This window comes from Polypterus senegalus, chromosome 18, assembly GCF_016835505.1.
Source record: "Polypterus senegalus isolate Bchr_013 chromosome 18, ASM1683550v1, whole genome shotgun sequence".
Classification (NCBI taxonomy): Eukaryota; Metazoa; Chordata; class Cladistia; order Polypteriformes; family Polypteridae; genus Polypterus; species Polypterus senegalus.
In genome coordinates this window covers 41,716,918-41,736,431 of record NC_053171.1, presented here as the reverse complement: position 1 = coordinate 41,736,431, position 19,514 = coordinate 41,716,918, and the positions used below count along the sequence as shown (strand labels likewise).

The 19,514-nt window shown below is 39.7% G+C and overlaps 1 protein-coding gene across 1 annotated transcript; it reads right to left on the bottom strand.

Moving 5' to 3' along the window:
* Positions 1 to 13: 13 nt before the first annotated feature.
* On the bottom strand, positions 14 to 19,401 carry aldh6a1 (aldehyde dehydrogenase 6 family, member A1). Its single transcript, XM_039741762.1, has 12 exons — positions 19,241 to 19,401; positions 7,357 to 7,398; positions 6,741 to 6,815; positions 5,785 to 5,946; positions 5,168 to 5,246; positions 4,021 to 4,323; positions 2,668 to 2,789; positions 2,102 to 2,291; positions 1,690 to 1,871; positions 1,415 to 1,594; positions 977 to 1,075; positions 14 to 406 (listed from the first exon to the last, which is right to left on the bottom strand). The coding sequence occupies exons 1-12, from the start codon at positions 19,277 to 19,279 to the stop codon at positions 302 to 304; spliced, it is 1,578 nt and encodes a 525-aa protein (XP_039597696.1). The 5' UTR covers positions 19,280 to 19,401; the 3' UTR covers positions 14 to 301.
* Positions 19,402 to 19,514: the final 113 nt, after the last annotated feature.

Sequence of the window (19,514 nt, the reverse complement as noted above, 5' to 3'; positions counted from 1 at the left end):
TTGATTCAAACAGTTCTAAGGAAAATGGGGCAATCTTTATTGTCTACTTCCTTAAAGGATTTAACTCCCCTCTTGACTTTTCTATCCTGTCACTGATAATACTTTATTTAGTATCACAATGAAAATTGAAAAAACTAAGGTTGAAGTCACATTGGTAGAGCCCTTGGAGACATTCAGATATGCACAATTCTCACAGATCAGCAGACTAATCTTCCCATTCTCACCATCTACACATTAAGGCGGTTTGGAGTTGCAATCTGTTGAAAGACATCTGGTATTCATTTGCTTTAAACACTCCGTTTTAACGTCCCATGGTCGGCATCACAACTGCAGGACTCGTCAGAGTGGCATCTTCGGCTTTCCACTGGGATGTGATAGTCTTGATATGGGTATAAAAGTGAACTCCCTGTGGAAGAATGTCAGAGGCACAGCTTATTTACAGTATGTGCTCTATATAAAACTGATCACCCTGGTCTAGAGAGCCAAGTCAATCAAAACTTCATTCTGCACTTGTGAGCAAGCCTGACAACATCCATCCATTATCCAACCCGCTAAATCCTAACACAGGGTCACGGGGGTTTGCTGGAGCCAATCCCAGCCAGCACATGGCGCAAGGCAGGAACAAACCCTGGTCAGGGCACCAGACAACCGCAGGGCACACACACAACACACACCGAGGGACAATTTAGGATCGCCAATGCACCTAACCTGCATGTCTTTGGACTGTGGGAGGAAACCGAAGCAGACACGGAGAGAACATGCAAACTCCACGCAAGGAGGACCCGGGAAGCGAACCCGTGTCTCCTAACTGTGAGGCAGCAAAGCTACCACTGCGCCACCCCTGACAATATCCATTATGTTTTTTATTTTGTACTCTGGCAGTAATCATTTTATTTTACTTGTTTGTGAATTTTGAATAATTTTATTTAATTGATGTTCATGCGCTTTAATCAGTATTACAGAAGTAACAGCTTACTTGTTTTCCATAAAAGTTGGTGTCTCCTCTGAATGACGCTCTAGATCCAGTGAAAGAGAACATAGGCAGAGGAACTGGGATAGGAACATTGATGCCAATCTGATGAAATCAAACGAGAGGCTTAGACTGTTTATGCAGCAAATGCTGGAAAATTACTAATTAAAATGAGAAGCATATAAAATATATGTTATGTATACAAACATAAAACTCTTAAAATGACATTGTTTCAGAGTGAAAGTTACACTTGTAGATGACAGCTGTGGGCCCACGTCTTACAAAGCCTGACATAAAAAGTGGATAAAATGGCCGATAACTGATTCGACTTGAGCTCATGACTTACCTTGTATCTAACCCGAGTTAGGTCATTAACATTTAAAGAAATAACATGTTGACGAGCTCTTCAAACATAAAGACTAAACATGTCATACTCATTTGTACCTGTCCAACATCAACTTCATGTGTGAATTTCCGTGCTGTAGCTCCATTAGTGGTGAAGATTGCAGTACCATTCCCATAAGGATTATAATTAATAATATCAATAGCTTCATCAAGGGTATTTGCTTCAAGTACCACCAGGACTGGCCCAAAGATTTCTTCCGTGTAGCATTTCATATGTGGCTTTAAAACACATTGAGGAAAGAAAAGGTTTCTCATATTAAAGTCTCAATAGGTTAATATGACTGTAATAGTCTTAATTGGAAATATTTCCTTACCTTCACATTAGCTAGAATGGTGGGACCCACAAAGTTTCCATTCTCATATCCCTTCACATTCACATTTCTGCCATCCAGAAGCAAAGTAGCCCCCTCTTCAACCCCGCTCTGAATCAACTCATTTACACGCTTCTTTGCTTGTGGGGAAATCAGGGGTCCCAAATCGGCTCCTGGTTGATCACCTTGGAGACATTATTGTTTACTGATTATGTGGATTTATCCAATAAGGTCTGCTATGATACAAAACTAAGTTTATCATTTAATTTAACTTAAAATTGTGAAAAACTGATTTTTGTAACTAATCACTGGAGGAAGCACATACTGTGCTCCTGAAATTTAAAGTGAAATGTAATTCTATTTAAAAAGAGGGCAACAATAGGTTTCTGGACGTGTGTCTGTATAGTTGGATTACCAGCATTCACTCTGAGCTTCTTAGCCTTTTCCATCAGTTCTGGAAGCCATTTCTTGGATTCACCGACCAAGACTGCAGTGGAAAGTGCCATGCATCTCTGGCCAGCTGCTCCAAATGCTGCCCCAACCAGCTGGTTCAGCGTGTTTTCTTTGTTGGCATCAGGCATGACCACTCCATGGTTCTTTGCTCCCTGAAATTATAACATAAATAAACCAAGTAGAATATAATTTTTACCAAATATGTGTTGTCTTGTGGTAAAGCCTTGAACCACGGTGGCTTGACAGACTACCCAAAAGTAAGTATAGACCTAATTATACTTCAGAAAGGAATAGGGATTCCTCAAAGAAAAAAGAAACGAAAACCACGTATTCCCAAGTGCGTCTTACCACAAACAATTTAACATTTAGGGTTCTGATGACATCTACTGGCCATTCGTAGGTTAGCACTGTAAGCTGAGTCATTTGCTTTATCAATTTTTATTTGTGCATTTTTTAACTGTTCAGCAATTTCAGGTTAAGTACCATGCCATGTATAAAATACAATTCTGTAAATAACTTGATTCATACCATGTTGGACTGGACTCTCTTGCCATTTCTTGAGCCTCGTTCATAGATGTATTCTCCTGCCTGGTTAGAGCCCACAAAGCTGATAGCTTTGATGTCAGGATGGTCACAGACGAAATTCACGGCTACAAATAATAAAAAAACACATCAACAGAAAGTTGAACATTAGGAGATGAGCAATTTGCCAATTCATAATAACACATGGGCAATGTTTGGCAGAAAGAAGACGGGGTAGAGAATGTGATAATATTGCACAATGGGGCCTGACATTATGTTAACTCCTATCCTGAAAGGTACTCATTCACAGAAAATGAGACATTACTGCCTTGGAGTCACACTGGCATGACTAGAATTTTCAGTCTGCCTGTTTTAATTTTACTTTCGGAGTGACTGGTGAATATTGTTTATCTAAAGTACCTGAATGTTATGCCTCAAACATATCTGGAGATGTTTAGCTTACGGTGGTGGGATTTAGACAGATATTTATTTTTTTTCTTCCTTGCTTACTAAGGTGAACCAGCCAAAGGACATTATTCTTTGGATAGAGTTTTATATTTCTAGTATTTTATCTCTATAGCTATCTTTAGTTTTTTGTCCTTTAACCCAATTTCCAACTCGTAGGAGCTTGTATTGTCACAGTGTCCTTTTATTGCCTATATGGTTTCTTCTTTGCATTTAAAATACTAATAGCAACCACATAAAACTAATCACTGAACATACATGAGCTATGTGCTCACTGAAAAACAATCTGAAGTGAAAGAAATTCTAAACTAGAACAGGGGTGGGTAATGTCGGTCCTGGAGAGCCACAGTGGCTGCAGGTTTTTGGTCCAGCCCAGTTTCTTAATGAGAAGTCAATTATTGCTGATGAAGCACTTATTGCTCAAGTGACATTTTGATGCTTCATTTTAGTGGTCTCGCTTGTTAAGGTTCCTCACCCTTAATTGCTTATTTCAATCTTAAACAACTGCAATCACTGTTTTAATGGATCTTTACTAGCAATAAGATGTAAATGACAAAGCAGCCAATATCTCTCCATCTAGCTTGTTTCCATTTACACCTGTGTGTGTTCATCGTGCACTGTTTGATTTAATAAAAAAACACTTAATAGAAAATGACAGAAAATTATCCTTTTTAGGCTTCAAATCATTTGGATGTTATCCTGTGATATAAGACCTTACATTGCACAGCAACAAGCCATAAAATTAAATAAGGTCTGCTACTGACAAGAATTGGTTTCTAATTGAGCAGTTGGGTTGGAATGAAAACCTGCAGGACCAACACTGCCCACACCTGAACAAGAAGAATGTACCTATTGCAGACTGCAGCTATATTTTGAAATAAAACAATTTTTCACCATCATGCTGGCCATGGATAATGTTCAGGGTTCCGTCTGGGGCCCCCGCATCTTGCAACAACTTGGCAAGCAGCATAGTGGCACCAGGAACTCGCTCTGATGGCTTCATCAGGTATGTGTTGCCACACACCATGCCCATAGGAAACATCCATAGGGGGATCATTGCAGGGAAGTTGAAAGGAGCGATGCCAGCACAGACCCCCAAGGGCAGACGATAGGTATATGTGTCCATGTCTTTGGTGAGGGAGGGCAGGGTCTCTCCAAGCATCAGTGATGTGATGCTACAAGCATGTTCGACCACCTCTAGAGAAGAAAAAATAAATAAAAGACAATGATTTAATTGTACAGGGTAAAAAGTATGTTTTGGTGCATGACATAAAGTTCCCACAGTGTACTCATATTTTTCTCTCTAGATATTTATATACTGTTGGCTGCTGTCGGACAATGAACAGTCACAAAAATGTTTTGTAAAATAGACATTTTAACTCACAATTGTCATTAACAACCATATTGTGAGCAACAAGTCACTTTAGACTGGTGGCATTTTGGGTGCAGATTTGAGAAATTCACAGAGGAATACAGTTTTATAAAGACAAAACTGAAGGTGCAGAAAGTTTTAAAAATGGATGACAAATACTGAGAAGGTTCAGCCTGTAAAAAAGATTTGAAAATAATGTGCAAATGGAAACTATTGGTTATGAAACATGCATTTATTTCAGATTTCAGCATAAAACAAAAAATACACTGTTAATATTATTTTGCATCGCCTTTCAGTTACACTTTCCACTGTCTCATTTATGGAGTAATGCTTGGCTGCTACTTTTCAATTAAAATAAAGGAACTGAACTGCCTTAAAATAATGAGCACAAGGGATACACCAATTTTGTTATGAGCGCCAATTAATGAACAGTTTGCAAAATATATTTTTCTCTTTTCGGTCATGATTTTAGAACACACCATTATGATAAAGTATAGAACAATAAGTATTTCTCCAAATATTTAACAGTACATATATTACTCATTTGTTCTCTCACATGAAACTGATCAGCTCTAAATGGAGTTTGCATTTCAAAAGAACTCCTTAGTCAGAGATATGCATCCCATTACAAAAGCATTTCTGTAAAGAGTGGAAGGTCGGTAAACTTACGCAGGCCTCGAAACACGTCACCTTCGGCATCCGCCAGAGTCTTCCCTTGTTCTAGAGTGATGAGTTTGGCTATTTCTTTCTGCAGATTAATGCACAACAATAAAGATACATGTAAGTATCACAGTGGGCACACAGTCTTTACTGGCTAAACAACACTGGCAGGTGTGCGCGTAGTGGTTAAGGCTTTGGATTTCAAACCCTGAAGTTGTGGGCTCAAATCCTGCCACGGTCACTGTGACCCTGTGCAACTCACTTGACCTGCCTGTGCTCCAACTGGAAAACCAAAAAGAAATGTAACCAGATGTATCACAAATGTTGTGAATCACCTTGGATAAAGGTGTCAGCCAATTAAGTAAATGAAGAAAAGATTGCATTGTGCCAGCATCTTATGCTTGCAAAGGACAGTATTTAATTTCTTACATACCACTGAGGGGCATAAAATAGGCATTTGGACTTGCATGACCCAAGCACCTCCCTTCACTGAATCATGATGCCCCTCTTTTGCCGCACACAGACAGACAAAACAGTTTAGATGAGCACATTTAATGGACACTTAACCATAGGACCCTGAAAAGTATAACTGTAGAAAGTAAAAGATTATAGACAGTGACACATACCAGGTTGTCTTTAATCAACTGTTGGTACCTAAGGAAGACTTGCTGACGTGCTAGAATGGATGTCTCAGACCAGGACGGGAAAGCTTTTCGACAAGATTTTACAGCAGCCAGCATCTCCTCCTGAGTGGCTTTTGGGACACGGCCAATGACTTCATTGGTGGCCTTAAACAAATAGAAACAATCATTGATGAAATAACATGCAGACAGACGTGTTCCACAATATTATTATGCCTTGTTGGTTACAACAGAAGGGTGTACCTATAATGAGTAGAACAGGGCTAATGGTTTATATTTAAGGTTTAACATTAAAGGATCCCACTAATGTGTTACAGCTTATGACACACACACATACAAACACAACAGAACTAGTGGAGTTCATATAATTTGTATTTAGTGCTACCATGGGGATGTGGTGTTCAATTCATCTCAAAACCAGTTACTCTTACTTTTCGCACTTTGTGCGCCATTCCAATAAAGTACTGCTCACTGTGAGTGACGTGGCTGCAATCTGATGGTCTTCCCCTCGTGCGTAATTAAGACCAACCACAAATTGACCACCATCAGCGAGATACATCAAGTGTGTAAGCTACATAAAAGGGCTTTAGTCGTCATTAGGACATTGTTAACTATTTTGTTTCATTGTTAAGTAGGCAAGCATCTCAATTATAAAGCCCTGGGGGAGTAAACAACCGGTCAGTTATGGTGGGCCCCCGGGTATAAATGACTCCCCCTGCATTTCCTTTATTCACGTTGATGCACAGTGTTGGCAATGTGAGAGCATATCCAGGCTCAATTACCATCTAAAACTTGGACTTAACTGGCTATGATGTGATTATCTAAAATACTCCATCAATCTAATCAAGAGTAGATTTGGGAAGCAGAATGGTATTTTGCATGAATGCATATAATCTGGATAAAAATAAAACGCAGAGTCATTTAATGAAACAAACACTTACTGGGTTGTGAATGTCAATCCATTCAGAGCTTTTGGACTCGATAAACTTTCCTTCAATAAACAGCTTTGTCGTAGGCTGCATGCAGAAAGAATAAACAAGCTTTAAAATCTGTAGTAGCTGTGGCCTGGCAAGGTGACATTTTTTATATCATTTTATGCACATATACAAACATTTGTAATCAGTCAGAAACACACAAACAAAAAAATAACAACTTTGACAGTAGCCTGCATCTCACAATCATTGAGCTCTCCCAGCAATGTTCTTTGTGGCTCAGCTCAAATTACACACAGAGGTAACATGGAAATAAAAGTGAAGCTGGGGTTCATACTTCTGCTTTTTCCCTTTTGCTCAAATGCCAAGCTCAAAGCACATTTAAGCATTTTCTTTATCTGAAATGAACTTGTCACAGAACTTTATCTTAATGTTTAGCTTGGGTATTGGCTGATGTCTACCCAATCAAATGGGCGCAACCAGAGGGTGGAGCCTATAAAACTCCCCTTTGTGAAACCGGCCAATCATAACAGAGCAGCCAACATCATTTCTTGCTTGTAATCATGCAGGAATTTGTTTAAGAAACCTTCAATGTAAAGTTGCAGAATTGAAAACAAACACTGACCACCGTGGAGGAGTAGTACACACGTCCAGTCTGAAGTGGAATCTGTAAAGAAACATAAAGAAAGACAAGTCTAAAACTGTATGCAAGTACTCAAAACGACAGGATTCCTTAACTCAAAGAAGCGCCCCCCCCAACTCAGGCTCAATTTTCGTGTTCCAAAGGTTACAGTTGCTCTTTTCAGTTTAAATTTCCAAAAATGTTTGAATCGTTAGGAATAATTACATAAAGATAAAGAGCCAAAACTAAAAGGGTGGAGCACAGGGAAAACAAATGAAAATTCACAATATAAATCTGGAGAAAAATTCTAATTGATTATACCACTGTAAAATAATATTGTTTGCTTAACTTAATTTTTTAAAGTTATTATTGTAATTTTAACAGTGATCACTGCGACTAAGAATCACATATTTGCACAAATTCAAAACAGAATTTACTCTCAATACCATAATGGCACACAAGTCCAAGTTAAAGCAACACTGGATCAAGTCACTGAATTAACAACATGGTGTGCAAAGGACAGCCTGACTGGAGTCTCCATCTAAAATGGATTAACAAACAAACCTTCTGAATTAAAACACAGTGGCACTTAAAGTGAGGCTGATCATTGGGTCCCACTGAAAAGAGTGTGTCAGAGGTGGCAACCCGGCCGGGACGCTCAGGAGGACCAGAGGAGGGCTTGTGCCTTCCTCAGACCATCTGGGGGTGACCGCCCTGGTTCCTTTGGGGGCAATGGCTACAGAGCTTTGAAGCTCCACCCTGTCGTGGCCCGTGGACCTCAGCACTTCCGCCACACAAGGAAGTGTGGGGGGGAAGAGGAGCAGGGACACCCGGAGTGCTTCCGGGGATGCAGCCGGCACTTCCGCCACACGGGGTTGTGTTCGTGGAAGATTGCTGGAACCCACCTGGAGCACATCTGGGTGATAATAAAAGGGGGCACCTCCCTTCATTTGGGGCGAGAGTCGGGAGTGGAGTGGACTGAGCTGGAGAAGAGAGAAGGAGGCGGTCTGAAGAAGGCATTGTGTGGCCAGGACTTTGGGGGTTTTGTGGTGCACTTTGTGACTTATATTATTGTAAATAAACGGGTTTGTGGGTGACATGAACGTGTCTGCCTGTCTGTGTCTGGGCACAAGTGTTAAATGTACACTACTGTAAACTAAACTACTTTCATTTCTAGAAACACAGAAACAAGACTGCTGCAAAACTCAAATAATTAGTATCCAAAATTCCAGTTTATGTCCTGTATGGCAAGTGTTTCAAATATTTCAGGTAAGAAGCCAAAGCCTGAAAATGCTGTCATACTGAACAGAAGTGCAGTGTATTCTAGGAGAAACTGAAAGGCAAAGCCAGACTCAAAAGCATTTAGCTTAGCTAGTAAATGCAGCTTTTGATTCTCGTGGATATCGACTTTGGCTTGTGTGATAATGACTTAGTAACGCTGCTGTGATTTCAGAAAGTGTTAAAATGTCACCTGCTCTACTAGTGGAAAGAAAGCCATGTGTGTGCCTAATTTGGGAGATAAGTGGGCACGGACAGTGGCTGCCTTTTATTAGACTCTTCAAAAAATGTTTTCTCCATTCAATTTTGTTTAGTTCAGTTGGTGCAAAGATGGAGCTTTTAGTTGCTTTCTGACATGTCTGTAAAGAGCTCAGCCTCAGTGGATACTTAATTGGAGTTTGCCATCTGTTTCTGTTTAGTTCAAGTACACTCTCCAAGGAGCTATGTCTTCCACACAAAATCTATATTTTCATTTGTCAATTTAAGGACATATAATCTCTAATGAAGGAACTGGGAAATGTCATCTCAGAATGAATGAACCCACCCTGGTTGAATAATTCTTTGTATTGGTTGTTATGCAAAGAAGTAAACGCTTCAAGCAGTCTCTGTCCGATTTTTGGAATTGGTGAGCCGAGAAGCTAAGACGGATCACTCCTTGTCCAGCTGCAGTCCCTCAAGGGCTCAAAAGGATGCTTTTATGAAGTCCTCTATTGGTGGTAAACTGAGCTGGACTGAAAGTAAAAGACACTCCCAGTCAGTGCTGCTGTCTGCCACTGAAGGGCCCCAGGGATGAACAGTACAGATGGCCAGACAGGTAAGAGTTTACAGGCATCACTTGGGGAGCTGGGGTTGACATTTCTTCCTATTGTCCATTTTCAAAGAACATAAGAGGTAAGTTGGCACATTTTGTGTTAAGTCTATGTCACAGGTGATCTGATAACTGTGTAAAACAAACTCCCAAGAGAAAAAAGGCAACCCCCTCTTTTTACTCTCTATATAAATATATTTGCAATAGTTTCCAAAAAATTTGAATAATATGTCAATTTGTAAACTTCCTAAGAAGTCACAAGCAGATAAAACCACCCCATGAGTTTAGGAAGGCTATATAACTATATCAGCGGGATACCCTGCGGGACTGTTTCTTAAAACAAATAATGGACAGATTTCCTGGGGTATCCTGACAGGTTGTCCATCATGGTTTTCTCATCGAATTTTGACGGGCTAATTACTTTGTTAAGTTGGACCAGTAAATCAAATTGCAAAACAGAAAAAGAAAAGGTAATCAGGCGTGGCATTCATAACAATATGCCCAGATTTAGAAAACCTGTGTGTGTGTGTGTCTGTCCTGCCTGGAAGTGAGAGGCTACAGCATGAAGCTGAAAGAAAGAGACTCTGTCGCCAAAGTGAAACTGCTAATGAAAGACAAACTCGCTTAGCCTCTAATACACAAGTGAGGCGAGCACATCGGCAAAACTAAACCTCTGAGGAAAAAGAAACTCGCTTAGCCACCAATAGACAAGGGGGGCAAGCACGTCCGCAAAACAAAACTGCCAAAACTGCATTTCAATTTTTTTTCTGACGATGTAAATAGTTTCTAGTATATTATATATATATATATATATATATATATATATATATATATTTTTTTTTTTTTAACTTAGTTCATGCAATAATGTTTCATTTTGGTATAATAAATATTATTTGTAATAATTTGGATAAAATGAATCTGATTACTATATGATAGGTTAGGGTTAGGGTTAGGGTTAATATGCCAGCAAGATGCAGAGACAAAATAGCTGAAGTTTTACAATAGTAAACTTCTTGCAGATGCTTCACTACACCAAAGAAAGCTAAGTATAATTTTTTTTTTATAATGGAAAGACTGCAAAAGTTAAGCTATTAACTCCATTATTATTCCCAGTTTTAAAGTTAAAGCTACTTCATTATAAAGAAGGGTACAAAGGCTATGGATATCATGGAGTGCAGCTAGCAAAATAAAACTAACCAAAATGCTAAAGTCTGTGAAGGTGGGCACAAGGTGGGTAGCATACCTTCAGCACAATGTCATTAAAACCAAAAAGACAGTGGAGAACTTTAGAAAGACCAAGGCTTCCGTAACTCTTGCTGTTCATCCAAGCAGCAGACGTTGACATGGTTCAGGTACAAAACCACCTGGGGGTGCACCTGGACAGAAATATGGACCGAGGCTACAAACACTGAAGCCATATGCAAAAAGGGCCAAAGTCAACGGTAATTACTGAGGAGCCTTAGCTCCTTTGACGCAGGCAGAACTTTTCACTCCATCGTGGTTGAAAGCGAGCCATTTAACACAACGGTACATTGAAAGCAAGGACGAGAAAACAGGTGAAGACAATGCTCATTTTAATATGCGAATTAGTTCTTGTCTGCACAAAGCTAGCAGCTCCCTCTGCTCCTAACATGAATAATGGCTGACAACCTCTGAATAAACTTCCTAGCCAACCTGCAGGGCTCCTTCAGCACAAGCCTGCTTCACTGCCTGACATGTTTTGTTAAGAATCATTTCAGTTTGTTCCCTGCTTAATTTTCTGTTAAATATCATGTAGAATACCTGTTAAATTAAATGTAATATTACTACAAGCACACATAACTTCGTAATAGGGGGCTGGGACAAAAAAAAAAAAGTTAGGACACCAAAATGTTATCAGGTTCCCATCAAGTGTTAGATAAGCAAATTAATGTAAATATTGCTGCTGCAGTTAAAACACTACAAAACCCTAGAGCATACCCTTTACATACTAACATACACATTTTTTACTCCTGGAAGATTCGATTTCTCGCATGTTGATGCCCCTCTAGATATATTACAAAAAAAAAAAAAAAAACCTTTTCTGCCATAGTGCACTTGCATTTGGAAACCCGCAGATGGACTGGGCCACCCTTTACTGAGGCTGCAGCTCTGCACTATGCAGTTTTAATTTACGGGGCGTTAACTGTTGTGAAGTAGCTACCCCATGGTCACACAAGATAATGCTTCAACTTCAGATAACATCATAAATGAGGGTTTTTCAGATCCTGTAGGTTAAAAAAAATACAAACACAAGACACACTTGCTCCAGGCATTAAATAATCTGTACCACACAATGACAGTTTTATTGTAAACCCCCATATGTAACAAAAACCATTTTAATAGTAACAGATACACCACTCAGCCACGACATTAAACCCACATACCTAATATTATGTAGGCCAAAACAGCTCTGACCTGCCGAGCCATGGGCTCATCCAGACATCTGAAGGTGCCCCATAGTATCTGGCACCAAGATGTTCACAGTTCATCCGTAAAACCTGAAAGTTGTGAGTTGGGGCCTCCATGGATCAGACTTGTTATTACAGCACATTTCACAGGTTGGGTCTTGATTGCATTGAGATCTGGGAAATTTGGAGGCCAAGTCAACACCTTGAACTCTTTGTCACGCTCCTCAAACCAGTGTGGCAGGCACATCATCCTGCTGGAAGAAGCAGCTACCATTAGGGAATACCGCTGTCATGAAGAAGTGTATGTGGACTGCAACAATTTTCAGGTAGGTGATACACATCAGATTAACACATGAATGGCAGGAGCCACAGTATTCCAGCAGAATATTGCACAGAACATCTCACTGCCTCTGCCAGCTTGCCTTCTTCCCATAGTGCATCCTGCTGCCATCTCCTCCCAAGATACCAACAACGCACACACGCACCTGGCCATCCACATGATCTAAAAGAAAACGAGACTCATCAGACCAGGCCATCTTCTTCTATTGCTCCATGGTCCAATTCTGATGCTCACTTGCCAATTGTAGGAGTTTGTCAGGGATCAGCATGGGCAAACCTGACCGGTCTGCGGCCATGCAACAAGCTGTGATGCAGTCTGTGGTCTGACACCTTTCTCTCATGACCAGAAATAGGTTTTTCAGCAATTTGTGCCACAGTTGTTCCTCTGTGGGACCTCACCATGTGGGCCAGGTCTTCACTCCCCATACCCATCAACAAGCCCTGAGCCCCCATAACTCTGTTGGAGGTTTACCAGTTGTCCTTCCTTGGACCACATTTGGTAGGGATTATCAAGTGCATACTGGGAACACCCCGTAAGACCCGAAGTTTTGAAAATGCGCTGACCTAAGGATCTAGCCTTTAAAATTTGGCCCTTGTCAAAGTTGCTTACATCCTTATACCTGCCCATTTGTTTTCTATTTCCAACAAATCACCTTCAAAAATTGACTGTTCACTTGCTGACTAATATTGCCCACCCCTAGACAGAGGCAACTGTAACGAGATAACCTGTCAATGCTTTTAATGTTGCGACTATTCTGTGTATTTTGAAATCCACATCTGAAATATGGAGTTTACAGAGGTATACAGAGCCCACATATTAATGCCAGTTTGAGTGACCTTCTGTTACAATAATAGTTCTAAGCTTTTTAATGGGGTGTTTTTTTTCTCATTGTTGAATGGGAGGTTTGCTCATGAAAGCTTCTAGGACAGTGCTTGTGAACTGAAATTTTCAAGCTGCATCACAGATTCTCTAGAAGTCCGAGGTCAGGACTTTCAACAGCCATTAACAGACATTCATCTTTTTACTTCTTAGCCACTCCTGAGCTGCGGATTTTTATCCTGCTCTGCTGATTCAGATCTACGCAGCAACTATCAAGTCTGTTCACAGGTCATTGAGCACAGTATGGTTTGGATCACCAAACAAAATATGACAAGAACAGGGTACAATAAACAGATCTGCCAAAAAGATCACTGGCACCAGTCTTCCCACTTTATGGGACCTAAACTATTCCAGAATCATGAAACAGCCAGCGAAAACCATCACCAAATCCTAATATCCAGGCCACAATCTCTTTGAGGTTCTCCCATCTGGCAGACATCATAGCTTAAACTATACCAGAACAAGCAGCTGTGTCTTCTCGATTGTATGTCTCTTTTGTAACGATACATGGAGAGTCAAATTCCTTGTGTATGTACCCTTGGCAAATAAATATGATTCAGAAAACTGAAATCTTCTTGTAAGCCCCATACTCCTTCCTCCAATACTATACTCCTTCCCTTTATCTCTAAAAAGCTACCCTGTCTTTGCACATAAGAAACATTCCCACTGTATAAATGTTCCCACTTTACTTCACTGTAGTGGTCTCTGCAGCAGTGGCTTTGATTTGATTTGCATCACAAGTCAATTTTCTCTTGAATTTTAACAGAAACTCATTGCTGGTCTTATGTAACCACAAGAGCCGTTTCTGAATCTTGGCTGGCTGTGTCTTTTTTTTTTTTTTTTTTTTTTTTCCTAAATCCAGACTGGCCTTAAAAGAATTCTTTTTGAGTAACCTTTTTTCCCCCTCACACCACAGGTCAGCTCTTGATATAGTTCACTAACGCAGCTTTAATCTCCATCTCAGCCACCCAAATCCGTAGGTCCCTCAGTGTGGCCTTCAGACCCTTGATGGCTTCACTCACAAATGTCCTCCTTGTTTCAATGCAGATCGGCAAGTGATAACCTGCAGTTCTGATAATACTTGACATCTTTTAATAACTTTGAAATATTTAAATGATCTGTGTATTAGGCGGGTTTGAAAGGGATATAAAGATTCTCGATTTCTTAAAGAATATTCTTTTTCACTTTCAGTCTTTTAATTCAAACAGACAGTTGGTTGTATCCAGAAAATGTGACGGTAACTTAAGTGATGCTCAGGCAGAAACCAACTGGAAGCCATTGGCCTTGTTCGGGTAAATACACAGTGACAACAACAAAGGGGTCTGAATCATCTGTCAAATTTGTGTCTTTAAGTGCTATTGTTAAGCAAGTCAGTTTGAAATAAAACTATATGATGGACCAAGACTTGTAGATATTTTGGGCAACATCTGACAGCAATATTTGTAGACATTACATTAACATTTATTTGGCTGACATTTTATCCAAAGTGACTTAAAACATTTTAGATACAGGGGTGAGTGTTGATTAGTTTTGAACCTAGTTTTGTTAAACCTGACTTGCTTGTATGGAGTGTTATTTGATTTTAATAAATTCAATAAAATTTATCGATTATAAAAGAAAAACTTGTGGCGAGATGTGATCTTTGGAAATAAGATAAGAGTCAGAGAGACACTTTCACATCCCTCGATACCGTCAAGTCACGTCATCCTGGAAAAGTAATAATCCGCCCGGAATAAATGAGACACAAAAGCGTTGGAGAGAAAAGAAGGCAAACAAAAAAATATACAATCTACGTGTAAATTCTGAACATACGGAAAGTAATAATCAGCCCGGAACAAGTGAAATAGAACACCTCACAGGTCCAATCGGGCACAAAAATAAAACACAAAGAGTAAAAGACAAAGTACAACTTCATAAAGACGTTCAAACACGTTGGCGCGATACACAAGCAGAGCAAGTTCAAAAATATGAAAGTAGTAAAATTCGCAAGTATCAAAAACTAGAGTAAAGATCACATTAGCGCTAACGAATGCAAATTATTACTTTGTGAAATAACGAAACAGCAAAAACATCAAATATATTGACATAGGTGATATGTCAGAAGTATGTAGATATTGTAAGGCTTTAACGTTTAAGCCGGAGACTTTTAGATCGTCGAATTCAGAAAAAAGTAGTGTTGCTTCCCAATGAAGAGGCCTATCTGCGAGAATTAAAAGATTTTTTTTTTTTTTGGTGAAAATGAATTCCACAAACACTACAGGCAAATTATATGCGTCTACAATAACCTTTTTGCGTTCGCATCATTCAATGCACAAAACGTAGATTTACACAATAATGGATCACACAAATGAAAATGGAATGGACAAAAACTGATGTGTCCTTTAACCTAATATTTGTTGCATCACCTTTAGAGGCCATCACTGCAAAGAATCAATTCCTGCAACTCTCAGTGAGACTTCTGCACCTGTCAACAGGTAGTCTGGCCCACTCTCCCTACACAAACTGCTCCAGCTGTGTCAGGTTTGAAGGGGGTCTTCTCCAGACAGCATGTTAAATTTCTTTCCACAGATGTTTGCTAGGATTCAAATCAGAACTAATTGACAGCCACTTGAGCATAGTCTAAAGTTTTGTTTGTAGCCATTTTTGGGCGCTTTTAGTTGTGTGTTTTGAGTCATTATCCAGTTGGAGGATCCATGAGGCAGAGCTTCATACACTTGGTATTATGTTTAGCTCCAGAATATCTTGATAGTCTTGAGATTTTATTGTTCCTGCATAAACTCAAGGCACCTTGTGCCATACGCAGCAAAGCAGCCCCAAACCATAACTGAGCCTCCTCCATGTTTCACTGTAGGTATGGTGTTCTTTTCTTTGAAAGTGTCATTTATTCATCTGTAGACATAGAGCTGATGTGACTTGCCAAAAGCACCAGTATGATCTCTTCTATCTAAAGCCCATTCTCCCAGAGGCATTGTGGCTTGTTAATATGTATTTTATTAAATTCCAGGCTGGCTTTTTTATTTTTGTCTTTCAACATTGGAAACACTGATGGACCTTGACCCTGGCATTCAGTGTGTGTATCTTTGGAAGTTGTCCTTGGCTTTTTGTCTCATTCTCATTATCCTTCCTCCCATTCTAAGGTCAAATTTTCCTTTTGCAACAGTGTTCAAAAGAGTGTGGCTACAGTCCCATAAACCTCTTAATAATATCTGTAGCTGTTGTCGCAAGACCATGAAACTGCTTGGAGATGATCTTCTAGCCTTTGCCTTAAACATGCTTGTCTGTAATTTTCTTTCTGATCTCCTCCGACTAGTCTCTTCCTTTGCTTTCTCTGGTCCATGTTTAGTGTGAGACACTCAATACCAAACAGCAGAGTGCCTACATTCCCCCATTTAAACAGGCTGAATGACTGATTACACACAAGACTGAAGACATGTGTGATACTAATTAAAGAGAACAACTGGTTTGAAAAATTACCCTAATCCAATTATTTATGATCATTTCTAGGGGTACCAACAAATATGTCCAAGACATTTCAGAATATATTTGTAGAATGAGCAATACCTGATCTCTTTTCAAACTTGGCTTTACTTGACAGCATATGGGACAATTGCTTTTCATTTAAATCGCTTTTCAGGAGGTACACAGCACTTTTTCAATTAGCTATGAAGGTACAAACAAATTTGTCCACTCATCTCTGCTTGAAAAGACACCACATTATAAAGTGAGAAGTGTTACTTTGGATGTTTCTGACACAGTACTGTAATAATGGGTTATATGCATTTCTCACATACTAGTCATATTGCATATTACATCACCAATTCATGCGCAAATCAAAGTGCACCCTTACTTCTGTCTCCTCATTTAAAAGTGTAATTGAAATTGTTTGGATCAACACATGCAAATAAAAATCTGACATTTCCTTTGTAGAGGTGTGTCAGGATGGATTCAGAAATTAAGGAAACAGGGGCTTCTGTGTATTTTGCTTGGTCTCCTGCTATGTATTATATCAGCCAGCCTAAATGGAGACTGCCTAATCCATCAAATGTGTGTTAGGATTCTGTAGTCCAGGATATAATGGAATGTGAAATACCAGGAGGTATTCCTGACTTTGGGAGCTACCAGAGATGCTAACTGGGAAGGGATTCCTAGATGGGGCTTAAAATCTTCTCCTGGTCTAACATGCAATGAACTTGTAGCAAGGAGGGAGAACGAGAGATGGGGTCAAAACTAAGACCAAGATTTTAAAAGGGATAGAGGGTAAGCCACAAGGTGGAAGATGAAATCTCTTTATACATAAATGTTAGCTTTTGTACATACACACATACAAAAGCTGTGAAACAAGCCTCTTTTTAAATATAAGTATCCGAGAGACCATCTAGAAAAGAAGATAAAGCTCAAGGGCAAACACAAAATCTTTTTAGATAAACAAGATTTTGCTGCAATATTTTGGTAACAGAGAAAAAGTGAGAATTGGTATATATACAGTAGAATTATATGGTTGCCAGGACATTTTGGGCTAAGAGCTGACCTTTTGATACTAAAAGAAGTTAACAACCCCAAGATTTCATTGTGGGATCTGAAGGTAACTCTGGCAACAGTTGGTATTAAAGAACAAAGATCTACATTTAGAAAGAGATTGTGCAAATTAACCTGCACTAGGAAAAAGACTTTGCTATCCAAAAAAAAAAAGAACATTAGAGAGCAAGACTACAGTTTGCCACTGAGTATATGGGCAAAGTCCCAGGCCTTCTGGAACAATGTGCTCTGGACTGATTAATCAAAGATATATGGGGTTTGACTACAGTAACAGTAGACATGTTTGGTGCAAACCAAAAGACAGCACTTCAGGAGAAGAACATGAACATCATACCAACTGTGAAGCACGTTGGTTTAAATTTTATGGTTACGGGGTTATTAGTTTTCTGTCTCAGGGCCCGGACATCTTGCAGAAATTCCAGTCAGCTATAAACTCTGCATCATATCACCATGCTTGAGGAGAAAGTTTAAACAGAACCAGAAATGGAGCTTTTAACACAATAATGATCTGAATCACTCCACCAAATTAACCAAGGAAAGGCTCAACAAGAAGAAATGGCGGGCCAGTTTAGTCAAAGCCCTGATCTGAATCCAATTGAAATATTGTGGCGGGATTTGAAACAGGCAGTACAGGCAAATAAATCCACAAGCAACACTTGCAAGTGAGGGAATTTTGCATGGACGAGATGTCCAAAATTAAACCAAGTTGATGCCAGAGACTGGTTGGTGAGCAGTTATGTAAAATATCTACAAAAATTAATTTCTAGAAAAACGGATAATACCTGCTGCTGAGGCCAAAGGAATACAGTATTTAGTTTTTCCCCAGTAGCCCATTGCATCGACTGATATTTTTGGTGAATAAATGCCTGAAATGGTAACTTTTCCATGTTGGTTAGTTAAGCATAACACCTTTATCTATAAGAAGTGTTTGCATTAAGATATACATATTCCCTGTTCAAATTGTTGAAAAGGTCAACAGTGTACACCACTTTGCTCTGCTGAAAAGCATTCCTGCGACTAAACCCTTAAATATTCTACTGTCAATCGACACTTGTCTTTGCGGTTTAAAGTAAGTTAATATTTGACACGAACTGTTTTTTTTTTCTCCGACTCCGATGTTAACATTTGCAGTTTCTGACAGGACATCTGAACATTGCCCTAAATTGGGAACCGCTAGACTGGGTATTTAAGCACACTTTATGTGACTGCGCCAAATCGCACTTATAACATTAAAACGCACGTAGAGAGAGACACACGCACGATTAGAATTAATTGTAATAACTCAGTTAAATCTAGCATGGATAAGATCTTCAAATGGAGCAGAGCGTGAAGCAAAGTCCACTGAAGACGAAACAAAAGACTGCACACCAGGTCTCACGGAGGTCACAATGATAAAGCCAATCCAATGACTGGCATCTTTGTGAAAATAAAAGTTGCCTCTTTGCATGACCAAATAAGTGAGGAGTCTTCGGTTCGGCTTCTTTCTGCTAGCCAGGTGTTGATATCCAAAATATCTGTGCAGCGTAACAAGTACGGCTCATGTGTCTTGAGCAGGGGTGAGGTGATACGAGTTGCATGACACCAGTGAATTCCCCCGTAGCTGATACACGTTCTTACCTTGCTCCTCAACACCGACCTGACAATTGATGTTGCCATTGCCGAGAGAGTCTCAGGTTCGAGTGTACTTTTTGCTGACTCAACTGAATTAAACAAACACACGCTACACTATCTCCTTCACACCTCCTTCGGAGCGGTACCGCGGGGGGAGGACCTCTGCACCATTTAGCCCACCTCCTTTCCCAGCACCAATCAAGCGCCCCAAACCGTAAGAATTCGAGTTTTCATTGGGTAAACCGAGAGGTCAGTTCACCAATCAGTTACCAGGAAAATA

What these genes read in the sequence shown, in the direction of transcription:
- aldh6a1 (XM_039741762.1), bottom strand. Translation starts at nt 19,279, where the DNA reads ATGGCAACATCAATTGTCAGGTCGGTGTTGAGGAGCAAG. An exon ending in AGTTGATTAAAGACAACCTG is followed by an intron (nt 5,247 to 5,784) that starts GTATGTGTCACT and finishes ATTAATCTGCAG; the next exon opens with AAAGAAATAGCCAAACTCAT. An exon ending in CCATTCTAGCTAATGTGAAG is followed by an intron (nt 1,595 to 1,689) that starts GTAAGGAAATAT and finishes TGTGTTTTAAAG; the next exon opens with CCACATATGAAATGCTACAC.